General features: G+C 46.8%; 1 protein-coding gene across 1 annotated transcript in view; it reads right to left on the bottom strand.

Annotated features, from left to right (window-relative positions):
- The window catches only part of ABCC12 (ATP binding cassette subfamily C member 12), a 60,143-nt gene that overhangs the window by 29,666 nt on the left and 2,793 nt on the right, over nucleotides 1–27,684 (bottom strand). Inside the window, 12 exon segments of the mRNA XM_057534979.1 lie at nucleotides 2–28; nucleotides 1,688–1,760; nucleotides 4,012–4,136; nucleotides 6,778–6,849; nucleotides 10,399–10,674; nucleotides 15,450–15,557; nucleotides 18,618–18,766; nucleotides 22,173–22,320; nucleotides 22,727–22,900; nucleotides 24,200–24,433; nucleotides 24,722–24,869; nucleotides 27,199–27,354. Of these exon segments, the coding sequence (XP_057390962.1) occupies nucleotides 2–28; nucleotides 1,688–1,760; nucleotides 4,012–4,136; nucleotides 6,778–6,849; nucleotides 10,399–10,674; nucleotides 15,450–15,557; nucleotides 18,618–18,766; nucleotides 22,173–22,320; nucleotides 22,727–22,900; nucleotides 24,200–24,433; nucleotides 24,722–24,869; nucleotides 27,199–27,354 (1,690 nt within the window).

Here is a 27,684-nt window from a genome sequence, read left to right as displayed (position 1 = left end):
CAGAGAGGTTGAGGCCCCGCTCCCCTATCTGCAGACAAGGGCAATGCTACTGTCATTCACCGGACCCCATTCCCCACCCTGCAGTCCTTGCGGACCAGGAACTTCCTGAAGCTTCTCTAGATTCTTCTGCAGACTGCTCATCACCCCTTTACAGGAACCCCCTGGCCACACCAGGTACCCTGGAAAGTGGAAAGCTCCACTTCTGCAGGCAGCCTTGTGGGCAGTGGCAAATAGGGAAAAGCTCTTTCCATTGCTGAGTGAGGGGTACCGGGCTCACAACAGCCCCATCCCAGTGCAGTCCTGTAGGGAGGGGCTACATCTTGACCGCTAGCACCAAAGGGCATTGTTGAGCTGGAAGCTCTGGGCAAGTGGACAAGGAAGGAAAACTGTCTGGGAGAAGAGGGACAAGGGGTTTCTCTTTGTTTACCTGTGGATCAACTCCCCGCCCCCACTAGGCAAGTCTAAGCTCCATGAAGATAACAGACATATCAGCCTTTTTCATCATTACATCCTTAAGGCCCAGCACCACACCTGGCCCAGAGCAGGTGCTCAATAAACATTTGTTGAAAAGATGAAAAGCTTAGGTTGTCTACTTTAGGTGATTCTATCCAACTGACCCCAAAGTGAGCCTCCAGGAGTTCAGCCAGGTGTTGTGCTGAGCACTGGGGCTGGACACATGAAGTGGGACCAGAAAATTCCCCTGTCTACTGGGAACTTGCATCTTAGTGGGGTGGAGGGGGTGTGGTTAGTTATACACATAATAATGGCACAAAGCAGAATTTAACAAGTGCCGACTGAGAAGCATAAACTAAGTACTTTGGGGCAAATTACTTTAGACTCTGGGTCTGGGGAAAGTCTTCCTCAAGGGTGTGGATTTGGGGTGGGAACTTGAAGGGTGGTAAGTGGCAGAAGCAGAGGTCTAGAGCCTGGAAGGCGAGTGCACACCTAGGCAGGCAGGTAGAGGTGGGTGGAAGCAAACCCTGGCAGGGAGGTCAGGGCTGCAGTGGCTGTGATGGCCATTTCCTTGATGCAGGCACACGGAGGTACCAGCAGAGAATGACAAGGTGCTCTCAACTGGGCTTTCTTCAGGATGCCTCATTCTTTGGGCTCCTGGGCAGAGGGGGAAGTCTGTGCAGAGGGTACACTGGGATGGGAAGACAGAAAGTGGCCCGGTGACTCCCCTGGGTCACCTGAGTTGGCAGGCTCAGCCCAGGACCCCGCCAGCCCTTTAAACAAAACCCTGGGGGGCAATATTTGGAGATGACCCTTATACTCATGGGCAGGCAGGGCCAGTGAGGCAGGAAGGGGCCCTTGAGCCTCCAGCCACAATGCTGTACCCTTGACCTCTGTCTTAGGATGACAGAGCTGGCCCAGGAGGTGAGGAAGCACCTTTCACCAGAAACCTTCCCTGAGATGACAGGCAAATTGGAAGTGACCCCAAGAGTGATCGGGCTGAGCCCAGCACAGGTGGAGTTGGTGTCACATCCATTGTGATATCTCCCAAGAAAGGACCCAGGTGGAGAATGCAGAATGGTAGAACCTGACTTTCCCCACATTTCCTGGGATCTTTCTGTCCTCTGGGGCACACGGATATGAAGGAGCTGGTGCCTAGAGAGCTTCAGGCCATTGGACCTGGCGGTTGATCTGCCATGAGCCGCTGTGGTTCTGAGCTCTGGGTTCTACTCACCTCAGTCAAGTCTCCATAAGGTGGGCTGCTCAGGTCCTCCTGAAGGGCACAGACACGAACCGCGTGCTGATACCTGTGGGTGGAAAGCTAGAAGTCAGCACGGAGAAAAAGACCCCACGTCCGTGCAGCCCTAGGTTGCTCAAAAGGTGCGCTGGCGTCATGGGCAGGCGAGGAGGCGGCTGATTGCTTGGTCTTTGATGCCCAAGGGCAGCTTCCCCTTGACCTCTGCCCCGCTTACCTGATGCAGCGCTGACTTGGGAGGGCCCCTCTGCTCACAGGCTTCCCGCCATTCGAGAAAGCTGAAATCAGTGCACATGAAACACCTGAAGGGAAAATTGCTCGTGGGAGTCAGAGCAGGGAGTCACCAGTGAGGGCTGAGGTCGCTGCAGGGGGCCTCCCGGGGGCCGCAAGACCGCTAGTAGACGAGAAGAAGCGTGCGGGTAGTGCCAGCTTAGCGTGAGCAGGCCGATCACAGGTAGCTGCCCGGCAGGTGGCGCACTACGTCCTGGCAGCACTGGACGCCCTGAGCATCGTGCCCATGTTATCAACTTTAGGGCTGGTGTGCCTGGTGGTTAAGACCGGTAGCTTTGGAATCAGAACACTCTGGGTTTGAATCCAGCTGGGTAACCTTGAACAAATGACTGTACCCCCCTGATCCTCCCTCTCCACTCTACACAATAGGCTAATAGCTCTCACTGGGTTGTGAGAAGCAAGAACACACATATCAAGCCAAGAGCACGCTGTCTGGTGCGCAAATTCTCCATCAGCGGTAGTTATAATTAATGTTATCACTTTTGCCAATCTTGGACTGTGAGATTCAGACTGCTCAGCACATCTTCTTGCCAGCTCCACCCCCATCTCAAACTTCCTCCCACCCTCCTGCTTCCTGTGGTCCTGAGAGTCTCAATATCCACCCCAGGAGCAGAACCCCTGCTAGAGATGCCACATGGGAAGGGTGCTCAGTCCATCCTTCAAGGCCCAATTCAAGCGCCACCCTCTCTTCCCTCTTGTGATCTCTGCTGCCTCTGAACAGTCCAGCACAGTCTCCTGCCCTTGGCGCATTCTTCCTTGGCCCATTGTGCATCTCCTACAACCCTTTACAGACTTGAGCACCTCAAGGGCAAAGTTACATCTGAGCCACCCTGGTGGCCCACATGGCCCTGCATGGTCCTGTGTCTTGCAGGTATTTGGTAAATATTTGCTCTCTGATGTCCTAATAATAAAAGACAGGAATCCCTCCCTCTAGTCTGCTTCTGGGGAAAGAGAAGCCATTCCAGGCGGGGCTGGGAGGAGGCACAGGCAAAGGCAGTCCAGGAGATGCTGGGCAGAACACTTCGGCTGGTGCCAAGGACTCCCTGACTGAGCCTCCTGATGACAGGATGTCGTGGCCAGGAACAAGGAGGGGAAGTAACAGATCTCTTGCTGAGAACCCACATGCTGGCCGATGTCATCAGCAAGGATAGAGTTTGTGGGTTCAGGCAATAAGATGTGAAAGTCCAGACCACAGTTAAAGAGCTGACAGCCAGATTTGTAAAACCAACTCCATTTGTCTTTCCGTCAGCATTGTGGCACTTGAGGGGGGCTGTCAGGCAGTTCCAGTGGGAAAAAATGATGCTGGCCTGGAGTTCCTCTGACATTTAATAGCTTTGACTTTTGGCAGGTCAACTCTCCTCTCTGGGCCTCAACCTCTTCATCTGTAAAATGGGGATATGATGCCAGGATCTCCCTTATACGGGTGGTTATGGGACTCTAACGAGAGAATGTACATGGCAGCACACCAAACTCGGCAAAGAACCTTAGGAAGCTATTTCCAGAGCTTAAATATAATGGTCCAAAGTGAATTCAAAAATTATGACTTGAACTTTGTTTTCATTCCATTAGATCGTTTTGAGGACATCAACAGTGATATATCCTGATAACTGGTGTCAATTAATAGTTTCAGGGCTGACTAATTGCATACCTGCTGCGCTCAATTTCAAGGAAAGTTCTTGTTACTTGGCCTAAAGCAAAATTGCCAGATTCCTCTTCCTCCAGTCAGACACCATATGCACTGTTACAGAGAACCGCAGAAACATATGCTACTCTGCACTGGGATTGAGTGGCGATTCCGTACGTTTCTGAGAGCGTGATCACAGGTCTGCAGAAGGCACCTCTCCTGAGCTCTTGGATCAGGAAGAGAAAAAGCAATACCCATTTGGATCTGACAAATGTTTAATCAGAACTCATTAAAGAAACCCAGTTAGCAATCATTACCAATCGCATCAGCATCTGTAGCAGATTATACCAAATACTAAAATGCCTCGTGCTTTCAAAGTTAATATTACCTTTGGTGATGATACTTTTCTCCAAATAATACGTTTTCTCTCACATTTCCCTGAAAGATCCATGCTTGCTGGGAAACGTAGGCCAGAGTCCCATTGACGGCCACGATCCCTTGTTGTAACTGCATCTGGAGCAACAACACCAGAGAACCTTCTGAAGCCAGGCCTCACCACCTTCTCTTCGGGGGCCTATTGCACACTTGCCACCCACTTACTGTGTGAGAACTAAGTCGGAAGGTGCAAGAGGGTGACAAGCTGTCTTGCCACACACTGCAAAGCCCAGCTGTGCAGACCAAAGGTCTCAAAGTCAAACATCTGCGAGAGGCCGGGTGGGAATGTTCCAGAAGGAGCAGAGGTGAGCCCTGTGCTCTGGAGAGCACAGGCTGCAGGGCTGCTGCTGGCACACGTGCACCTTTGTGCAGCTAGGATGAGATGCTTTCTGAGCAGACCCATCACAAAGGCTCCCTCTTGCCCCAGGTGCACTGGCTAGACCCCACCCTCCTCAGCCAGGCCCCCAGGGAGAGGGCACAGCCTGCACTGCTGTGGATGGTGGCCCTGGCATGCCCCATCCTAAGGAAGCAACCTTGACTCCGTTGTACACTTGGTGCCAAGCAAGGATGCAAGCCTGCTGTGGCGGGTTTCTAATTTTTCAAGAGGAGCGGAAAGTCTAGTTTCACGTGGAACTTCTGAACTTTCAAAACAATGAGAAGGGCTTCCCTGGTGGCGCAGTGGTTGAGAATCTGCCTGCTAATGCAGGGGACACGGGTTCGAGCCCTGGGCTGGGAAGATCCCACATGCCGCAGAGCAGCTGGGCCCGTGAGCCACAACTGCTGAGCCTGCGCGTCTGGAGCCTGTGCTCCGCAACTAGAGAGGCCGCGATAGTGAGAGGCCCGCGCACCGCGATGAAGAGTGGCCCCCGCTTGCCACAACTAGAGAAAGCCCTCGCACAGAAATGAAGACCCAACACAGCCAAAAATAAATAAATAAATAAAACAATGAGGAATCCAGTGAAGAAACATGCATGGGCTCCAAGTCTGTGACCCTGAGTACCCACGTTCATTTAAGACGGCCCTTCATGGTGAGCCTCAACAGATAACGGGGGAGGCTAGTGGTGATGCCATGTTTGTAGCTGTCAGGAAGGGGTGTTTGAGGCAGGCCGTGGTGCTCAGGGCTGGTGCTCGTGGGCCAGTGGCAGAGTGTTGGGGACAGGCAAGGACGATAGCCGAGGTGGCCGAGGGATGTGACTCCGTTCCTCCTCAGGAATGGTCTAAGGGATAGACAACATTGGACTAGGAGAAGAGAGGATGATACTAACAATAACAACAACAACAACATAATAATAATAATAGCTAAAATGAATAGGGTGCATGCCAGGCACTGTGTTAAGTACATATCAAATGCTAATCACTGTGGCTGGCGCTGGGAATTGTCCTATAACTACTATTATATCAGTCTTCTCATTTAATCCTCATCACAGCATCCTTAGCCCCATTTTACAGATGAGTCAACCAGGGCTCAGAGAGGTGAAGTGACTTATCCATGCTCATGAGGCTGAGACAGCTGGTGAACCCACGCCGTCCAGAGCCCACTCACTTAACCCAGTGACCACGTGAGGGGCCTGATCCCACCACTGTCACATGGGAGATGGATTCTGCTTTCTCTGGGACATTGCACAGGAGCAGACCATAGGGTAGAAGTTAAAAGGAGGCAAATTTCACTCCCATATACCTCAAATCTCTCTAAAGAGATCATGAGTTCTCCATCACTGGAGGCATCTGAGCAGAGGTTGGCCCATCTCTTGTAGGATTCAGTGGAAAGGACTCATGTTATTAGGTGGAGAATTGGGCTGGGTCACCTGTAATGCCCCTGCCGACTCTAGGGTTATCAAAGGCACTCACGCTGAATCCCGGAGCCTGAGGGACTGCCACAGCTCTCCTGACTCAGCCCCCGCCACCGCCTTCAAGCAGGGAAGCAGTCGTCACTCTTTGTACAAATGAGTCAGCTGAGGCCAGAATGAGTCACCCTGGTCTGGAGGGGCTCTTCTGAGCCTGGCATCCCCCTGTCTCTACTGCAGGCAAAGGCAATCCCAGGTGTCCAAACTTCCCTTTAGGAACACAGAGTGGAGAGAAAGAGAACTTAATTCCTTTCCCCAGAAAGTTTCTCATTCATTTGGAATGAGAAGCCTTGGCAACTGTGAACTATTCATTTACTGTGGATACAGTGAATGGCTTGGCCATTTCCCTGGGGTCAAGCAGCTAGAAGTAGCAGACAAAGGATGAGAGTCAGCCCACCCTCCCTTGCTACCACGAGGTGCGCTTTGGTTCATACATTCATTCAGCCCCTCTTCCATTGAGAAGCAGATGCTCGGGGCAGACGCTGGGGAAATGGAGATGGATCTAAAGTCACCGAGAGTCGCAGGTTCCCGGGTTTTTCCCCCCGCCAAGCTGCCTGGCCGGCCTTTCTATTTCGCACAGGCCAAGCATGTCATGAGAAAACCATGGATTTAATGACCCATCGCTTCCTTTGGCCAAGATGGAGCTCCAGGCAAGGAAGCTATCGCTGCTTAACTCATGTCCTCAGGAGGCAAACCGGGGAGAGCACGTGGAAGGCCTGGCCCCGCCTGCCATGGGCCTGGAACTGCCAAGCGCATTGACCTCCTGGGCATCAACGTTAACTAGGAGCACAGAGTCCAGTGCGGCCGAGCCCAGGGCCCCAAACGCGGCCGGCAGGGAACCACTCCATCGTCACAACGCTCAGCACACCGCTTACCTCTCCTAGGAGAGCTGCGAGGAGGGAGCTCTTTCCACTCCCAACATTCCCACAGATGCCCAAGACCTTCCCCTACCAGAGAAACAGAGAAAAGACAGTCATTCTCCCAGTTTTTAGAAGGTCACCACCAAACTGCTCTGGCCAGGCCAGGCAGGGACCAGTGGGGCACTGCTGGCTCTGTGAGGTGGCAGTCGCAGCCTCGCCCCCCAGCCCCGATACACGGCCTCATAGGAGGCAGGACCCTCAGTCTTAATTAAGAGTCTCCTCTGCACAGCCCAGCACAGCACCCGGAGGGCTTCTAGAAATCGTGTATAAGCACTGATGCAGGACAGCCTTGCGCTGCTCTGGGACACACAGGCCCTGAACGTGAGGGTGGTCCTGTGCGGACTCCAGGAAAGTAAATTTAATGGATGTCAAAGCCTGCACGACCCAGAGGGACAGTGACAGCCTGCAAGTACAGAAGGCTGGGTGCTTTTTAAAAGTCCTCTTAAAGCATCCTTCCTCCATCACAACTCAGTCTGAAATTACTGAGCAGTTATGCTGTTCCAGCATGTTGGGTTCATGGATTTTTCTACGGCCGCAGATTTATTAATTCAACTAACAAATCATTGCTAAAGCCTGCTTTGTGCCAGGTGCTGTTCTGAACACCAGCAATAGCACAATACAGCAAAGAACATCACAGTCAAAAGTCTGGGTCTGCCCGCACGGAGCTTATGTTTTAGTTGGGGAGGCAGTAAACAAGATAAGTAAGTAAAATATGGAGTATGTCAGATACATGTCATGGAAGCAAATAAAGCAGGGAGGAGATGGGTGCGGGGAACCTTACTGGACATGTGGACCTCTTAGCTTGAGTTCTCCCAGGAGAAGACCCCAAAGCAAGGAATTGAGTGAAGGTAGCTTGCTGGGGAGGTGCAGAAAACACCAGCTGGGAGGAGGGGGATGGTACAGGAGAAGGAAGGTGGCCCATCAAGGGAGTGCTGTTAGGTCAGCTCCCACAGGAGGCAAATGAAGCTCAATCCTGCAGGGAAGCTCAAGGAATTGCAGAAACTGAGCATGGTTTTGTCCTCCCAATGGCTGAGGGAGTCAGTATAAATAGCCAACAGTCAGTGTTTGAGAGCTGCTCCCTCGGCTGTTGACGTCTTGGCTTACTGAGGGTGGTGGGGAGGGCCCTCAGGCACACAGATGCAGATCTGGCAGTTGGAAGATGGCCAGGCCACACGGATGGGTCACTGACAGTACCTGCTACAGGTGATGTCTGAGTGAGACCCGGAGGAGGCAAGAGAGTGAGTCGTGTAGTTATCAGGGGGGAGCCACTGCTGGCAGAATAGGAGTCCATGTGGAGACTCTGAGGTGAGACCACTCTTGTGTTCAAGCAGATATTGCAATGCAGCAGTTGGCACATCTAGAACATTCTCACTGAGACCTGCTCCCAGTGATCCCTCAGAGCAAAGATGCCCAGCAAAGGACCAAATATGGCTTCTTTCCCACCTGAGCTAGACCAGAGGGCCCCTCGCCTGCCTGCTACCCCCAGCAGAAGAGGGTTGTTGCCTGTCATCATTCATCCCTTGGATAAGTCTTTACTGAACACCAGATACTGCACTAGGCACTGGCAGTAAAACAGTGATCAAGGCAGACGCAGTCCCTGCCTTACTGTCACTGGTGCTGCAGGTAAGTGAAGTGGATCCATTTTAATTCCACCAAAAGGACTACAAGGAACAGGGGCATTATGAAGACTTTGGGACAAAGAGACACAGGGATGGATCCAGCTTCCCTAGACACTTGGCTCTTTGTTGAGTCCTGTCCACTACTTGTGGCCAGACCTAAGCCTTCTAGATTCATCCTTGTCTTCAGCAGGAAATCCATGAGGCCTGCACCCCTGAGTTTCTGATTATTTGGAAAACATTATTGGAAACCTACTCTGTGCCAGGCTCTGGGCTCAGTGTAAGGCCACACGACTGTGAACAAGTTCACAGATATGCGCCCTGACCTCAAGGAGGCTATGGTCTAATGGAATCTTAGAACTAAATTTGGAAAAACATAGATGCCTTGAGTTTAGGACATTTAGGGACAGCACTTAAGCTGGACATAATTATTAGAGGAAAAAGGTAACAGCAATATCTCCTGTCCATGGGGACTTAGCATTTGCTTGTGATGTGTCTTTCTGTCCTCACATCCACCTTGTGAAGTGGGTACTATTACTAAAATGCCCATGGAGCAGGTAAAGAAGCTGGCTTGAAGAGGTTAGGCAAGATGCTCAAAGCCATGCAGCTGGCGAGTGGCTGAGACTGGAACCTGGGTCCACCAGGCTAGAGAGCCATAGCCCTAATCCCCAAGATATTGTGCTGCACCCTTTGTCTTCACCTTATTTCACAAAATATTTGACCACATCCTTGATGACAAGTCATGAGCCACCAACGTACTGAAAAGGAGGAAAGCAACTGAAGGGCTAAGAGGAGGCTTCTTTACAACACGAGAGCAGTTCACTGAGGTCTCTCTGGAGCAACGCTGAAGGCATGGTTGAAGTAATCTGGGTGCTGCACGTCATAGGCGGGGAAAAGTGATGAGAAAGCAAGTGGGCTGCACACAGCAGGACTTCACTGAGAGCCAAGCTCAATTGTACTCAGCCAACCGAATATCATTTCCAATGAATATGTGCAGAGAGCCTTGTTAGCTACAAGAGGTACCACTCTGCACCAGCTATTGAGCCTAGCGTCACATAATACATAAGAACCTCTCCCTCTATAGTGCTCACATGGGGAAAGGGTGAGTCAACAAGATGGGAGATGAAAATATTAGGCACAAGATAAATGCTGAGCCCTTTGCAGCAAAATCAACACTGCCATCTGGGGAGCACAGCTGACGAGTACCCAGGGCAAGAAAACCACATGCAAGAGAAGGTCAAACATTCCCCAAATGCAGAGCTTCTTAAGGACTCTACCCCCCAAATCCCGAGGGGAGGGGAGCAGCCAGCAGAATCTGGCGGGCTTCTGTTCCTAGGCTGCTTGTGGCACTCACTTTGCTTTTTACAAGAGCAGCGTCGCTTGGTGGTTAAGAGCCGACAGCGGCACCCGGCACCCTGGGTGTGAAGCCCTCTTCTGCCACTTTCGAGCTGTATGACTTGGACGAGTTATTTAACCTGCTGTGTCTCTGGTTCCTCAGTCATTAAGTGGGGCAGCTATACACCCACCTCATAATGTTATTGGGGTAGCTAAATGAGTTAATTTTGTGCCTGGTAAATAGAAATTGCTCATAACTGTCAGCTATTATAATCTATTATTGGACTCCAATGTGAAATTAAGAACAAATCTGAAAAGACTTATGGAAGTTAGTCACTTTGAGTCTAGCCACCTGAAATGGATTGTCCATTAAACACTGCGACTGGCTCTCAACTCCTGTGGAATTTGAAGATCGGCACTAATACAACCACTAAGACAACGGTATTCTCTCAGCTTGAAGAGATGTCTCCAGGGTTCATTTGCATAGCTTTAAAATTTGGGGAGAAATGGAGACATCCCACCACCACCTCCTGCTCAAACTGAATTATATTCAACCCTGAGAAGGCCATGGTCATGTGACACAAGGAAGAAGGATAGAGGCCACACCTTTGGAACACATACCCACCTTTCTCACCACAAAGCTTATACTGTGCAGAACCGATTTGCAGCTGCCACATTGCTCCTCGGCGCCGGTGACTCCCTGACCTGAGAGACTCAAACTGTATACCTCTGGCCTCTGTTTCTTAAGAAGATGCTTTTTCTGGTTCTGCACTTTCTTTAGGTCACTTTTCCTCCTGGTTTCTTGCTCCCATGTCAAGGTGGCATTGACTTACAGCAAGGCTGTATCTGGGTCTTCTGGTTGGGTGATGTAAGATGAGCGGCTTTTAGCTATGAGAATTTTCTCGGAGTAAAGAAACAAAATTAACTTGGCAGACGTCATCCATTTGCAAGAATCATCCCAGTATATCTTCTAATGACCCCAAATCATAATCTTGGGAATTCTACCTGGGACATCCAGGAAAGGTATTCTGAAGATATTCCCCCAGGAGAAGCTGCAGCAAAAATAGTCTATTAGCTCATACTATCTAAAACGGATGCCTTTTTAACCACAAGGCCTATCTGGGTCACCCACATTGGAGATGCTGATCCCAGCTACAATTTACCCTTATGCCCAAGATGGCCAGCTTCTGCCAGTCTTTGGGTGGTTGGCTTCACTGCTTGACACTAATGCTTATGAAACCAAGGTCACATGCTCAGTCTCTGCTGTGTCTTCTTCCTAAGTCCCCACTCAGCTCAGTTCAACAAAACACCTGCCAAGTGCCTACTCTGTGCCAGATTCTGGGGTAAACAGCAGAAATGCAAATATTAATAAGGCATGCTTCCTGTCCTTGAAGAGACTGCAGTCCAGGTGGAGATGGGAACATGCACAGATCATTTCAGTGAAATGTGACAGGAACAAAGCCCTGTAACTGCCAGAGATGGGACACTTGGCTCCCCATCCTGGAGGCCCATGTCATTGATGCCTGAGCTGAGTCTGTACAGGCAAAGGTGAGGGAGGGGTTAGGGGAGGAGAGCTTTCTAGTAGAGGGCACAGCATGAGCAAAAACAGGCAATAGCATGGTTTGGGGGGATGAGAGGTATAAGACAAGAAATTCAGTATAACCGAGGGCCAGAGCTCAAGGTAGGAAGGGGATGAGAAATGAAGTGGAGACATAACTGAGGACCTGCTGTTGGAGGACTCAGGCTCAGTCCTGGAGAGTGAAGGACAAGGATTTCAAGCAGGTTAATGTCAGTGATCAGACAAATATTTTAAAGCTCCATTAACCGTGCAATATGGATTTGAAAAGGACAACATTGGAAAAAGACAATTGGTTCTTCAGTCGCTGTGATAGTTCAGATGAGAGACTTTGAAGTCTTGAATGAAGGTGATGACACCAGGGACAGAGTAGAGGTTGAGGAGTCAGGAAATAGCATTTTTCCTCTAGTCTAAGATATTGGATATCATTATACAATTAATGTGATGAGGTTGACTCTGTGTTTTGTTCAAAACGTAATAACTCAACAGTGCACCTTCCAATCCAATCTCATAAATGGTGCCTCTTAAAATTGAAGGAATACAGTGATCAGGAGGAGAGTCAACAGGATTCTTTTTTTTTTTTTTTTAATTTTTGGCCACATTGGGTCTTCATTGCCGTGCACAGGCTTTCTCTAGTTGTGTCGAGCGGGGGCCACTCTTCGTTGCAGTGTGCAGGCTTCTCATTGTAGTGGCTTCTCTTGTTGCGGAGCACAGGCTCTAGGCACATGGGCTTCAGCAGTTGTGGCACACGGGCTCAGAAGTTGTGGCTCACGGGCTCTAGAGTGCAGGCTCAGTAGTTGTGGTGCACGGGCTTAGTTGCTCTGCGGCATGTGGGATCTTCCTGGACCAGGGCTCGAACCTGTGTCCCCTGCATTGGCAGGAGGATTCTTAACCACTGCACCACCAGGGAAGTCCCAACAGGATTCTTGATTGGTTAAATGTGGATGGTAAGGGAGAAGAGGGATACAGGCACCTAGGATGCTTAAAATGACATCCACATTTCAGACATGAGTGAATAAGATCTTCCAATCAATTCACAGAGGTCTGAACGCATTGTTCTCTTGACTGAAATGCCCTCCTTCTTTTCCTTTCCTTGCCTCAACTTCAAAACCACTTTATCTGCCCTTCCTACACATCACTTTCACCCTTACTATATATAGCAATTACTGGGATACCTGGTCCTGTACTAGACTGGAGGCTATTAAGAGTAAAGACTCTCTTCCTTGTATTTGCATTTTCCACAGTGCCTTGCATATAGGAAGCATACAGTAAATCTTATTTGCATTTTCCACAATGCCTTGCATATAGGAAGCATACAGTAAATCTTTTTTTAATCGAGATATAGTTGATTTACAATATTATATTAGTCTCACGTGCACAACATAGTGATTCAAAGTTTTTATACATTATACTCCATTTAAAGTTATTATAAAATATTGGCTATATTCCTGTGCTGTACAGTATATCCTTGTAGCTTATTTATTTTATACATAACAGTTTGTACCGCTTAATCCCCTTTTCCTATCGTGCCCCTTCCCCTTCCCTCTCCCCACTGGTAACCACTAGTTTGTTCTCTATATCTGTGAGTTTGTTTCCTTTTTGTTATATTCAGGGTTTTTTGCTTTACTTTTTTAGACTTCACATATACATGATATCATTCAGTATTTGTCTTTCTTTGTCTGACTTATTTCACTTAGCATAATGCCCTCCAAGTCCATCCACGTTGCTACAAATGGCAAAATTTCATTCTTTTTATGGCTGAGTAATATTCTATTGTGTATATGTACCACTATCTTCCTTATCCATTCATCTCTCAATGGACACAGGTTCCTTCCGTATCTTGGCTTTTGTAAATAATGCTGCTATGAACATTGTGGTGCATGTATCTTTTCAAATTAGTGTTCTGTTTTCTGCAGATATATACCCCAGAGTGGAATTGCTGGGTCATATGGTAGTTCTATTTTTAGTTTTTTGAGGAACCTCCACACTGTTGTTTTCCATAGTGACTGCACAAATTTACCTTTTACCAACAGTATATGAGGGTTCTCTTTTTTCCACATCCTCCCCGACATTTGTAATTTGTGTTCTTTTTGATGATAGACATTCTGACAGGTGTGAGGTGATATCTCATTGTGGTTTTGATTTGTATTTCCCTGATGATTGGCGATGTTGAGCATCTTTTCATGTGCCTGTTGGCATCTGCATTTCCTCTTTGGAAAAATTTCTATTCAGTTCTTCTGCTCATTTCTAATTGGGTTGTTTGGGTTTTTGATGTTGAGTTGTATGAGCTGTTTATATATGTTGGATATTAACCCCTTATCAGTCATATCATTTGCAAATACTTTCTCCCATTCAGTAGGTTGTCTTTTCATTTTGTCAATGCTTTCCTTTGCTGTGCTACTGTCAATTTCTCCCTTTATATCTGTTAATATTTGCTTTATGCATCTAAGTGGGTCCTATGTTGAGTGCATATGTATTTATAATTGTTATATTTTCTTCTTGGATTGATCCTTTGATCATTATGTAATGCCTTTGTTTCTTGTAACAGTCTTTGTTTTAGAGTCTATTTTTTCTGATACAAGTATTGTTACTCCAGCTTTCTTTCGATTTCCATCTGCATGGAATGCCTTTTCCATCCCCTCACTTTCAATCTGTGTGTGTCTTTAGATCTGAAGTGAGTCTCTTGCAGGCAGCATGTATATGGGTTTTGTTTTCATATCCATTCAGCCACTCTATGTCTTTTGGTTGGAGCATTTAGTCCATTTACATTTAAAGTAATAATGGGTAGTTATTGTCATTTTGTTAATTGTCTTGGGGTTGTATTTGTAGTTCTTTTTTGTTCTTTTCTTCTTTTGCTCTCTTCCTTTGTGATTTGATGACTATCTTTAGTGTTATGTTTGGATTCCTTTGTGTGTTTATCTATTATAAATGTATGATTTGTGGTTACCATGAGGTTTATATATAGCAATCTATACATATATATATACACGATTATTATAAGTTGCTGATCTCCTAATTTCAACTGCATTTTAACAACTCTGCATTTTTACTCTCTTCCCCTCACAAGTACTGTTTTTCCATATTTTACATCAATTTGTTTTGTTATCCCTTAACTATATATTGTGGATTTAGATGATTTTACTACTTTTGTCTTTTAACCTTCCTACCAATTTTATACATAGTTGATTAACTACCTTTACTGTATATTTGCCCTTACTGATAAGCTTTTTCCTTTTGTGATTTTCATGTTTCTAGTTGTGGTCTTTTCTTTCTAGCTTAGAGAAGTCCCTTTAACAGTTCTTGTAAAGCTGGTTTGATGGTCCTGAACTCTTTTAGCTTTTGCTTGTCTGTAAAGTTTTGAACTCTCCATCAAATCTGAATGAGAGTCTTGCTGTGTAGAGTATTCTTGGTTGTAGTTTTTCCCCTTTCATCACTTTAAATATATCGTGCCACTCCCTTCTGACCTGCAGAGTTTCTGCTGAAGTCAGCTGATAGCCTTATGGGAGTTTCCTTGTATGTAACTTGTTGCTTTCCCCTTGCTGCTTTTAATAGTCTCTCTTTATCTTTAATTTTTGCCATTTTAATTACAATGTGTCTTTGTGTGGTTCTCTTTGTGTTGATCCTGTTTGGGACTCACACAGTAAATCTTTGATGAATGAATAAATTAATAAATAAAATGACTAAATGAGTGTATAAATATGGTGCCCCCCCACACACTGTCTTCATCACTTCTGTCACCACACACATCCTAGGACACACTAGGTAGGCAAAGGGGGGATGGCTCAGTGCAATCTGAACGCCACTCCTGGAACAAGTTAAGATTTATGGCTTGGAGAAAGAGTAGAGGGTCAGGAACATCATCTCCCTGGGTGGAGACTCCATCTCATTTTTACTAAAAGGGCAGGCCACCTATAATACTCTGTCTGTATCCTGCTTGATGCATATTTGTGTATCCAACACTGAATGGAGGGTCTTCTCCCAACACCCACCAAACCAGTGACCCAGCCCCTCCAATGGGTTGACACAGCCTCCCCTTATCTGGGAATTTTCCTGCCCCAAAATGAGATCTTTCTTCCCTGCTCACCCAGTGTTACTTATACCTTCATTCTCCTTAGAGAGACATTGGCTTCAGCTGCTGCTTTGACCGAGAAAGGTAAGATTGCAATTGAAAACTTCATTACATTAAACATGGCAATCACAGTAAATGCCTGAAGAACAAAAGAGAGGTATAGAATTCAGGATGGGATGTTGCCTTGGCTTTGAACCATTAAGTCCATGGGGATTAAACTTCCTGAGACGAGAAACAGTAGCACAGTTGGGATTCTCAGAGGAAAAATTTTCTCATTTCATGGCTCAGAAATCATGGGTTGGCAAATTAAAGATATTAACATCTTAAACTATTTTGCCTTTGGATTTTCACCAAAATGGTGGGAAACTTATCCCCTTATCTTTGTCAATCCAGAGGATGAGGTCTGAAAAGGGCCTCTAATTGAGTGCCTTTGGAAATCTCCATCCATACCATATCCTTATTTGGCCTAGACCATTTGCTCAATAACCTATGCAGATTTTTTTTTAATAAATTTATTTATTTATTTATTTTAGCTGTGTTGGGTCTTCATTTCTGTACGAGGGCTTTCTCCAGTTGCGGCAAGCGGGGGTCACTCTTCATCGCAGTGCGCGGGCCTCGCACTATCGCGGCCTCTTTTGTTGCGGAGCACAGGCTCCAGACGCGCAGGCTCAGCAGTTGTGGCTCACGGGCCCAGTTGCTCCCCGGCATGTGGGATCTTCCCAGACCAGGGCTCGAACCCGTGTCCCCTGCATTGGCAGGCAGATTCTCAACCACTGCACCACCAGGGAAGCCCCCTATGCAGATTTTTCCTAAATTATCCCCTTCTCTCAGTTGCTTCAGAGGCATCTGACCCTTCAGAGACAGAGCAACCTTTTACATACCACACAGAGACCAGTGTTGAAGGTGGAAGCTCCCTAGATTGATGGGCCTGGCCCAGGCTGGTTGCTGGTTCTCCTGCCCTCAGGGTCTGATGCCCTGCCTCCACACACACATAAGGGACCAATTTGAGAGCCTTGGTTCCACTGTCATTTCCAAAACAATGAACAATGACCCCCCTTCACTAGGGCCTTCCCCACTGAGCCCTGCCTGGTGGGTGGATAATATCATATAGCCTCAATGAAGACAAGTTTCCTTGTTCTGTGGGTGCCCCACAGGGCGCATGATCTCATCTCTCAGCTTTCATCTTCTCATCTGTCCGACTTGTAATTATCAGCCTCTCCCTAACCACCCAACTAAGAAATTAAAAACACAACTTCCATCGACAAATCTGGAGTGATCCTTCCTGCTGTTGAATGGGCCCCATGGACAGGGCCCCCAGGCTTCAACTAATCCTAGTTAGTTCATTAAGAGGATGATGAAGGATGCTCCCTTCATCACATCTGGTCCTAAATATATCCCCAGAGAGAATTCATCTCCCCCAGGTCCTAGAGCACTATCTTGGCTCAGGAAACCCTGGCCCTGGCTGGCAGAGCCCCCGGGCTGCCTGATGTGGCAGCTCCTCAGGGCTGACCTCCTACTCACGTGGCTCTGGCAGAGGAGGAGACTGAAAGGGATTCTTAGTCCAAAGAAATACGAGCCTCGGGCTTCCCTGGTGGTGCAGTGGTTAAGAATCTGCCTGCCAATGCAGGAGACACGGGTTCGAGCCCTGGTCCAAGAAGATCCCACATGCCGCGGAGCAACTAGGCCCGTGAGCCACAACTACTGAGCCTGCACTCTGGAGCTCGCCTGCCACAACTACTGAGCCCGTGTGCCACAACTATTGAAGTCTGTGCGCCTAGAGCCTGTGCTCCTCAACAAGAGAAGCCACCGCAAGAAGAAGCCCATGCACCACAACGAAGAGTAGCCCCCGCTCGTCACAACTAGAGAAAACCTGTGCACAGCAACGAGGACCCAACGCAGCCAAAAATAAATAAATTAAATAAATAATTTTTTTAAAAAAAGAAAAAAAAAAAGAAATACGAGCCTCGCATTCAGGGAATTTGTTCTTGGTCTAGATTTCTTCTAAATCATCGTTTTAAAAAATATTAACTATGTGCACTCAATTTGGTTTCAAATTAATTTACTTGGTGTGTTCTGGGAAAAAATTTTTTTGGTTTGGGATGGTAGACAGCAGCCACAATAATCTGGGAGCATTCATTCTGTACATCAACCATTGCTGTTCATTTTGGCTTTTGGTTCGTGGCTATGTTCAAGTCCCCAGAGTGTGTGAGAGAAAAATGTGTGTGATGAAACTAAGAAAATTAAAGTATCTCCCAAAGAAACACGGGGCAGTAATTGGATCAACAGCACCACAATGAATGCCCCAGAAGAGCATCCTGCCTTCTCAAACATCCCCCCACCCTCCCCTCCAGATCCCTGATTTTTGGTGCAATTCTTCCCTGGTGAGCATACCTCTCCTTTTTTATTTCATTCTCTCTCTCTCTTTTTCTTGCCTTTGTGTTCTTTCTTCCAACCACTTGCCCTTCAGACACTGGTTTAATATCTGAAATGTTTGTTTCTTTATTTCAGTCAGGGGCCATTGCCTCTCTAGCTCAGGTCCTGAGCCCCTCACGTTCACTCCAATTCTCCTTCTGAGGCTTTTAACCTGAATATGCCTGGCCTGGGTGAGCATAAGGCTAATGAAAACAGCAACAACTTATGCAGCATTTACAGCATTCGAGATGCTGACCGAGTGCTTTGTGTAAGACAACTTCCATCCTCACAACGATAGGGACTGTCATCACCCCACTTACAGATAATAAAACTGAGGCGAGAGAGGTTCCGTGAACTACTGTAAGTCATAGCTAGCAAGTGTGGAGTCGGGCTTTAAACAAGGGGGACCCTGATCCAGACACCACACTGCCTCTCCCAATACTGACACCCCTCCCACCCGGAGAACTTTCACCAACTCTCTTATTGGTGTATATATGGATAAATAAGAATAAAATAGCCAAGGGCTCCTTTGGTTTCAATGTCCAAATGTAAAATTGTGTTCCAGCATTAACTACTACCCCTGCCCTGCTGTAGACTGAATAAGAATTGCTACTAAGCTCTCCTCGGCTCCCAGTCAGCTCAAGTACTTGTTTTAGAAGTCAGGGTGGAATTCTGCTGTTTTCTGGCTCACCGTGATTGGGTGTTCTGATGCCAGTGCCAGAGGAGCTACCCACCTGGCACTTGCAGAGTTGGGTACAGAAGAGGCCAGCTCTAAAGAGGTGCTTACCACTGGGGCAGTGAGCTTTCGTCTCAGGAGGATGTGGCAGGTGAATGTCAGTACAATGGCTATGGTGGATGCAATGGGGGCCAGCGCTGAGTTTCCACTTTGGACAAATCCAGCTTTTTCCAGTAATCTCCTTTCCCTCTTCCTTATATCTGTGAAATAGAAATGGTCCACGGTGGTCTTATTTTGCTTGTCAAGCACCAGCATTAAGAAACATATTACTCAATGGAATACTCCTCAACCATAAAAATGAATGAAATATTGCCATTTGCAGCAACAAGGGTGGACCTAGAGATTATCATACTAAGTGAAGTAAGTCAGACACAGAAAGACAAATATCATATGATAGCACTTATATGTGGAATCTAAAAAAGTAATACAAATGAACTTATCTAGGAAACAGAAAGAGACTCACAGACATAGAGAGCAAAGTATGGATACCAAAGGGGAAGGGGCAGGGGGAGGGATAAATTAGGAGTCTAGGATTAACAGATATACACTACTATATATAAAATAGATAAACAACAAGGATTTACTGTAGAGCACAGGGAACTATACTCAATACCTTGTAACCTATAATGGAAAAGAACCTGAAAAAGAACATATATATATTATATATATACATATATAATATAGATAACTGAATCACTTTACTGTACACCTGAAACTAATACAATATTGTAAACCAACTATACTTCAATTAAAAAAAAAGAAACATATTACTCCTGCTCTGTTCTCCTGCAAATGAGTGTTAAGGACTCTTGTTGTGAAGTTTAAATGGGAGGGAGCACAGACAGCCCGGAGCACAACGCCAGCATGTACTGGGGGTTCAGTGCATGTCAGCTGCCATTGCTGGATGGTTTCCAAGGTCCCTTCTGATCTGATTCTGTGTGTCAGGAGTCATACACTCAGATGCCTACAGGGGTCAGGCAAGTAAGGTAAATGAAGGGAGTGGGCAGAGAGTAAGACCAAAGCGAGGATGTCCCAGGCTCACCAGACTGTTTTGAAGTCTGAGATCTGGAATTTTATGAGACATCTCCCTACTCTTAAATGTTGGGAACTAATTGAAAAAGTTAAAGTACTGTAGGGGCCAAACAAAACACATGTGCCAGCCTGAAGACTGCCAGATTGAAGCCCCTGCCCTTTGTCTCAGGAACAGGTACAAAAACCCAAGAGCATGTCTCCCTTCCATAAGTCCAGATGAGGCCATGACTCTGCACCACTCACACATAAAATTCAAGCTTCCCTCCCCTGCTGTTTAAAGAGTACTTAATGGCAATTCCAGCATCCTCTGCAGAAACCCTTTCACATTAGCAACACGGTATGACAGCCCTTCTCGCTGAGTGCTGCCTACGGACCAGGTGTTGGGCTGAACCACGCACAGGCACTCTCTCCCTAGGCTGCTCTCACCACAGGGTGACACGACAGAAGCCATCATTATGCCCTTCTGACAGTAGAGGAAAGGCTTAGCAGGTTACGTGACTTGCCTCTTAAGAGGTTGGGATCCAAAGCATGCTGTCCACACGCCCTTCCCCCCACGAACACCAGCACCTCCTTCTCCCCACGCCAAGCCTCTAGGCCTTTGCTCCTGCCCAGGGGGCTTACCCAGCTCCATCTGTGTCCACATCTCTGCTATCCTTCAGGGCCTGTCTAAAACGCCACCTCTGCCAGGAGGCTTTTCCTCATCTCTCACACCCATGGAGCTCCTCTCAGTTTCTTTTGTGGCATTTTACCCATTCTATCCTATAATTAATTCACATGTTCACTCATTCAGCACATTTTAATCTGATGTCTACTGTATGCCAGGGGCTGTGCTGGGTGCTGGGGAATATAGGGACAAACAGGGTCTCGGCTCTTCCAGTAGGGGCGATAGACAATAAATAAACAAACAAACAAGTAAATAAGATAATCACAAACTGTGTTGGGTGATATGAGAGAAATGAACAGGATGAAGTGATTAAGAGGTGAACGGGGAGTGGGCCTGCTTGGGACTGTGGTCAAGAAGGCCTCTTGAGTCAGTGACATTGACTTCAGGAGACCCAAAGTCAAGACAAAGTCAGCACGAACATCTAGCAGAAGACATTCCAGGCAGAGGGAACAGCAATGGCAGAGATCCTGAGGCATGAATGGGTGTGGATGTTGTTCTAAAAACAGAAGGTTTGTGTGGCTCAAGCAGAGGTATCAAGGCCTGGGACAAGATGTGATAAGGTCAGGAGGTCAGCAGGGGCCAGACTGTGCTGGATCGAATAGCCCATCGGAAGGAATCTGGACTTCATCCAAAAGACCTAAATTTGAAAAAACCTAAGTGTGCTAAGAGGCCACTAAAGCTTTTTCAGCAGGGGAGAGACAAGATCTGGTTGACATTTTTAAAAGGTCACTCTGGCTGCTGAGTGCATCATGGGTTTTAGGGGGAAGGAGGAAAGCAGGGGTTGCGTCTAGAAGTTCTTGCCGTAGTCTGGAAGGGAGAGGATATTGCTTGGACTAGGGTGACAGTAGAATGAAGAGAAGCAGAAAGATTCCAGATATATTCTAGGAGTAGAGCCAACAAACTAATAGCTATTTTTGAGCTTAGTTAACTCATCGTCCCTCAATTTTAAAACTAGGGACCCTTTTCCTAATTATTTTGTGTGACTCCCATGGCCTTGCACATAGTAGGAACTTGGTACCTATTTATTGAGTTAAACTGACTTGAATTAAATTGAGTTTTAAATTGAATTATGTCAAATGGAATAAAATTTAATCACATGAAATAAATTGTTTTAAAGTGAGTTCAGTGTGTGAGGAAGTATTTCTGCGTCTTCAAAGAGGGTACCATAGGGCTGCCAGCACCCCAACCTGGGGCACTTCCTTTGGCAGTCTCAAAAGCAGATTTTCTAAAGCCACTTCCTAAAATGTGGATACACAGCTTCGGGCCCAATTACATGCTGGTCTAAAAGTGTAATTGTGGATCCAGAGAGTTAGTTGTAATTGTGGTTCAAATCATTAACCGGTCAACCACCTGCGTCTATGTCAGCAATTATGTAAATGTTCCTACAATTAGATTTGCATTTTTATTTGATTGAAATAGTCTTCATATCGTCTTTAAAACAAAACAGCTATATATGCATTCTCTTATCTGCCCAAAGCATGTCAAGTCAGTGAGACATCCGATCCTGATGAGGTTACTGCCGGCGAGGAGGGATCATGTGTGTAAGTGTTAGTGTGTGTGCGTGTGTCCTTGTGGACGTCTTCCAAGTCAAGGAAATAGCCTGAGCCAGCTCTTCTCCTGCTTGTACTGTTTTAGTGGACTATTTTTGTGAAAGGTAACTGGCCAGTACAAGAATTCACTGACCTCAGTACGGCTAAACCATATGTCACTCACCTGCTGAGCCCTTGGGTTCAGCAGAAGAGATGCCTGGGTCTATTCTAAAATCTATGTAATTTTTTGAAAAGCCTACAGATCAGCTCAGGGGTTGCTTCAGCCAACTTCCAGAATGCCTGGCCCCAGGACCCTTAAGAACCCCTTAGAAGAGCACATTCTACAGGGTAAGTGGTTCTTTCAGCAACTGCTCATCCTACCTCGGATGGCGTTCGTAAAAGATTTCTCCCAGGTGTATATTTTAATCAGCTTGATGCAGGTCAGAAACTCATTCATTGTCTGAACTCGTTTATCTGTCACTGAAATTGCTGATCATCGAAAAGCTGAATTGAGCTTAGCCATAAACATCTGAAATCGAGGTACAAACAGTGTGTTCAGAGAATTGCTGAGTTGCAGTTGGCCTAAAAATCCAGGGATTGGAGTGTGTCAGGAAAAGTTCTAAGGGAAGTTGGCATGAGATTCTCAGCTGAATCCCTCCCTTGAGTTGTGGCTGATGTGCTCTGGGGGACACGACTGGGGTCGGGGCAGATGATGCAAATGCATGAATTGCCAGGATGCAAGGAAAGTGCTGGGGACTTTGACAAACTGAAGAAACATGCTCCCCTTCCCCAGGGTATTCAAATTCAAGTTTAAAAAAAAACTGTACTGTCTGTGAGGCCAAAGTAAGGGCCCAGGCTTCAGGGCCAGGCCCTGGACACAAAGTCCACTTCAGTGAGAGTGTGTGTGAAGTGCAATGGCAAAGACCTGCCATTACCTGGATGGGGATGAATAGCACATACACGGATATCCCGATGAGAGCTGTGGACCCCAGAATGAAAAAGGCGTACACCACACAGACAGCCATTAGGATAAGGATGGTGGCTGGCAAGGGACAAAACAAGGCAGCTTCAAACAAAGAATAACTATCACTTGATAGTATATTGAGCACCTGGAAAGAAAGCACATGGGTTCAGCCTTTGGAAGGGCCACCTAAACATTTCCTCAACTGAAGGCTTTCGGAATGGCTGAGGGGTCTGAGGAAGGAAGAGAAAAACTGACTTATAAGGGGAGAGAATTGTCAGAGGACCAACAGGGTGAGTTTTGTGGGTCTCATTTTAGTATGACTTTGGAGAGGCCTGTCTTTTAGAACTGAGAATCCCAATGAAAGGCTTAAATACCACCTGGAAGCATGCTAGCGAGATTGCCAGCTGCCTACCTGATAGCTCTATCTCCTTCTTCCTTATTAGCACAACCCTGCTTAATCAGGGCATCCATGGGCCCAGCAAAAGGACCACATTTCCCAGCCTCCTTTGTGGAAGCATGGTGACCATGTGATTATGTTAAGGGCAATGAGGTATAGGCCAAAGTGCTGAATGGAACTTTGGGGATGTCTTCTTACAGGGAGCGAACTCAACTTGGAAGTCTCCTTCCTCCTACTGGCTCTCTGAAACATGGTTGGGATGGCTGGACCTGCAGCTTCCATCCTGAACCATTATGGGAGCCATGTGCTAAGGTAGTGATGAAGAAAAATAGAAAAACCTGGAAGTCCCCACTCCAGCCCCAGATCATCCTCTTCCAGACTCCTTTTACACAGAGTGAAATAAATCCATCCTGTTTAATCCACTGTTTTGGGGGGTTTTCGGTCATATGCAACTGAATCTAATTGTAATTGATACAAGATATTTTGAACAAACTGAAAGAGCAAGTGTAAGAAAGAAACAAGTCTTTTCCCTTATCTCACACCACCCAGGTTTCCTTTGGCCAGGGAAATGTTCTCGTGTAAAGGGTGAAGGTTTTATTGCTAAGGATTAAGGGCTTAAGAAAATGTCAACTCTGAAGTCCAACAGGCATGGTCTTTGTTGGGACTTGGCATCCCAAATACTACACAGTTGGAATCATCAGATCCATTAGTCAATCAACTTTATTAAATGCTGTAGTGTTCTCTGTACTGTCTCAGTGTCCTCACTGATGATCAAAGGGATTGGATGAGGTCACCCCTAAGCCCTGTTCCAACTGGAACAGGGAAGACTTTCCAAATTCTCCAGCTTGAATGGAGCTCTCCTTTCTCTGAATTCTTCTGGTGTTTTGAGTCTCCACCACTTCACTTAGCAAGGAGATGGGACACGATGGGCAGGATATTGACAACCAAAAGGGGGGCAGATATTCCATCCAGGAAGCACATCTCACACGTATTCAGAAAACTCGGAATTTAGTTTCCTAAAGTTAAACTCCTCCTGGACCAACTTACCTCACCAACAGAGATGTGTGTCAGCGTCTTGAACGACACCAGGTTTTCAAAAACCAGGGTGGAGATGACCACCTTCAACCGGATCGCTGTGCAGTAATTTATGGCCCAGGCAAGGGTCCAAAAGACAACTTCGGTAAACTCGGTGGTGAAAAAGGCTGTGCACAGGCTGACACCAACCCACACCTTCCTGGAGATGCTCTCGGTCTGCTGGAGGATTTGGTGAATGAGAACCATCTGTAAAACAGCGCGGTGGAGAGAGAAGAGTGCTGCTGGGGGTCAAGGTAGGTACAGGAGGCCTCAGATAATGTCAGCAAGCTGACTTTACGAGGCAAACTTTTTAATTAATTTCAGTGGCTACTGCTGTGCTTGACAAGGATTAGCTTTATGAAAATTCTCCCCCAAGGAGCGCAAAGATAACAACAACGTACTAAACCCACCAGATGGTAGAGAAAGTAACTAATGACATTCTTTGCCAGTCTGGGGACCTGGGAGACAAGGCAGAAGAAGGGCCAGTGCGCTCACCGGCCCTATGGCTGCCGTGATAATACACAGGATATTGGCCACGATATCCATCAAAACATGCGTCCTCTGGAATTTCCAGACCACTCAGCCCAGAGAGGCTTTCTCGGGACCCATCCTTTCTACCTCTTCATCCCAAAGGATTTGAAATCTGTGATGAAAGAACAGGAAGAAGGAAAAGGATTTACATTCCCACTTGCTGTTCAAAGCTACTCTGGTGGAAAAAACTTTGCAAGAATTCTTAGCACAACCCCCATCCCTGGCAGTGGTGGCCTCAGAGGAACAGCATTTGTTCTCCCTTCTTCTTTTGGAGGGTGGATGGGACATGAGCGAGGCAGCGGGCAGAGCCCTGACACAGCACAAGATGGTATCTGGCATTTGGGCTCTTTCTGGGCCTTGATTTCCTCCTCCTGCCTGTCTCTGGCACAATACCAGTTGTGATAAAAACACTGAGGCAACAGAGAAACCAAGAAAAAATCTTCTCCAGGGCAGGGAGGATTTTGTCCATTTCAAAGATCTGAAAGGAGGCCAGTATGACAGGCGTGTGGGGACACGGGGAGGCAAGGCAGGGCCAGATCTCATGGGACCTCACAGTCCTCACGAAGGAGATTAGATTGCAAAGGAAGCCACTGCAGGCTTTTAAGCCGACGTGACAAGATCATTTTACATATCCAAAAGAACATCTGGCTGCTGTGAGAGTAGTGGGTTATGGGGGTGGGGAGCAAAGACGGAAGCAGGGAGACCACAGTGGGAGACCATCGCATCCAGGTGGGAGGTAGCAGTGGCTTGGCACTGGATTTAGGGAAAGGTGGTCAGGGGAGACAACAGGACTTACTGATGAATTAGATGTGGGAGAAAAGGAGAAGGGGGATCAGGGGCCCCAGTTTTCTGGCTTGACCAACTGTGGGAATAGAGTTCACAGAGATGGGGAGAGGGGGAAGAGGGAACATCGTCAGGTGGGGCTGAAGATCAAGAATGCAGCTTTAGATATAGGATGCTTGTGAATCATCCAAGTCCAGTCAGATGCTGGGTGTATGAACTCAGAGTCTGGAAGAGAGGCATGGACTGAAGATAGTGTGTTATTAAGGTTGTCAAGCACGTGTTTGGTGGGTCAGCCTTTGGAGGAGAACACTAGCATGGAAGGGAAGAGGATCTAAGTTGATGTTGGGTAGATGAAAGGCAACTTTAAAAACCGACAGAGAGGTAGAAGGAAAACCTGGTACTCCACAGGCACTGGTCCAGCCCCTTTCTCTCCGTGCTCCCTGGCAACTTTCTCCAGACTATAGATTTTGGAAACTACCACTGACAGAGATTTCTGCAGGACACAGATGAGGGGACACACAATTGTAGGAGCAATTGCAAGAGCATGATTATAACTCCCAGCCCTTCAAGCATATGAGGCCAAAGAGAAGGAGAATTCCAGAAGAAACAAATGCAGAGAGAGGGCTATGAGATCTTCCCCATTGTTTAAGACATGAACCTTGAAGTTCAATGCAGCCGTTAGAAAGAATGAAGTTGAGGTTTGGGGCTGTGGAAAAATCTTTATAAACTCTTAACTGAAAATAGCAAAATGGTTAACCATGAGATAGTATGCTTCATTTTTTGTTCAAAGAAAAAAAGATGACCTGTGAGTAAAGAGGAAGAAGAAGAGGTATTGATCTGCAGAAGATGGTAGCACAGGGTGTGTTTAATCAGAGTAGAAAAAATCCAGGACAGATGCACACCAGCATTTAACAGTGCTGACCTCTGGGGAGTGGGGCTGGAGTACGGTGGGGATACTTCCACTGCTTAAACGTCTGTTACTTTAACATTTCTATAATGAATCTGAATTAGGTTGAATCAAAGAAATACATGTTTCTGCAAGTCAAAATTGTCAAATATTGGAAGTTTTCATTTGGTTCAACCTAAACATATTTTGTAATATAAAAGCTCACAATATTCTGTAATAACCTAAATGGGAAAAGAATTTGACAAAGAATAGATACATGTATATGTATAAATGAATCACTTTGCTGTAAAACCTGAAACTAACACAACATTGTTAATCAACTATACTCCAATATAAAGTAAAAAAAATTTTTTAAAGTCCAATGACAGTTTTTAAAGTGAAATACAACACCATGCCTGGAAGCAGCCCAGGTGGTGTCTAGCCAGCACAGAGCAAAGTGAGATTCCGGCCACTCTTGTCCTGATGCGGTGCTCCTACAAAATAGCTGATAGCTCTGCCAGAATAGTCCTGAAGCCTCAGGCTCTCAAGAAGTTCATTCTCCCTACCAAACCTCCCCAATACTCACCTCCCCAGAGACGAGGCCAGGAAGGTCAGTCAGCCCAGCCCTCATCTCAGAGATAAGCCACGAGAACAGCCACCAAACCAGTGGGCGTTGATTTCCGCAAAGGGAAATGGGAGCACACACAAGGATTCACATTTCCCTTTCCAAAGTGGGCTCCTCTCTAGATGTGACCCAGACAAATCCTGGTACCTTTTGGCATTGGTGTCGAATGAGTCATATGGTGACAGTGGGGGCAGGGTGTCCACAGTCAGCGTGTGCTTGTAGCTTCTCACCATCACTGGCGTGAGCCAAGAGAATGTGGCAAAGGAGAGCAGCCCTGCGTCATCCACAGGGTTGGGTGCCAGCCTAAAACAAGCGAAACACTCGGTGTTCCAGGATGTTGGAGTCATTGCCTTGAGTCCCTGGCTGCAATTCTTAACTACAGTGATAACCACAGCCACGCTCAGACGTGTGACTCACATCATCAGCCCCATGAGCAGCGGTGTGCTGGGCCAGCTCCTACCAGCTTGCAAGAGCTGATTGTTCGATTTTTAGAAATTCTGCAAGTCAGTTCTTAAACACAGCCTATCTTAAAAATTAAATTACATAAATGTAAGTAAATTATCTTAAAGACAAAGGCAATCAATACTCAAAACTCATAGCTTCCAAGATTATTTTACTAGATTTTACTCGTAT

Source organism: Balaenoptera acutorostrata, chromosome 19 (assembly GCF_949987535.1).
Source record: "Balaenoptera acutorostrata chromosome 19, mBalAcu1.1, whole genome shotgun sequence".
Lineage (NCBI taxonomy): Eukaryota > Metazoa > Chordata > Mammalia > Artiodactyla > Balaenopteridae > Balaenoptera > Balaenoptera acutorostrata.
The sequence above is the reverse complement of the archived record's forward strand: the minus strand, read 5'-3'. Positions and strand labels throughout refer to the sequence as shown.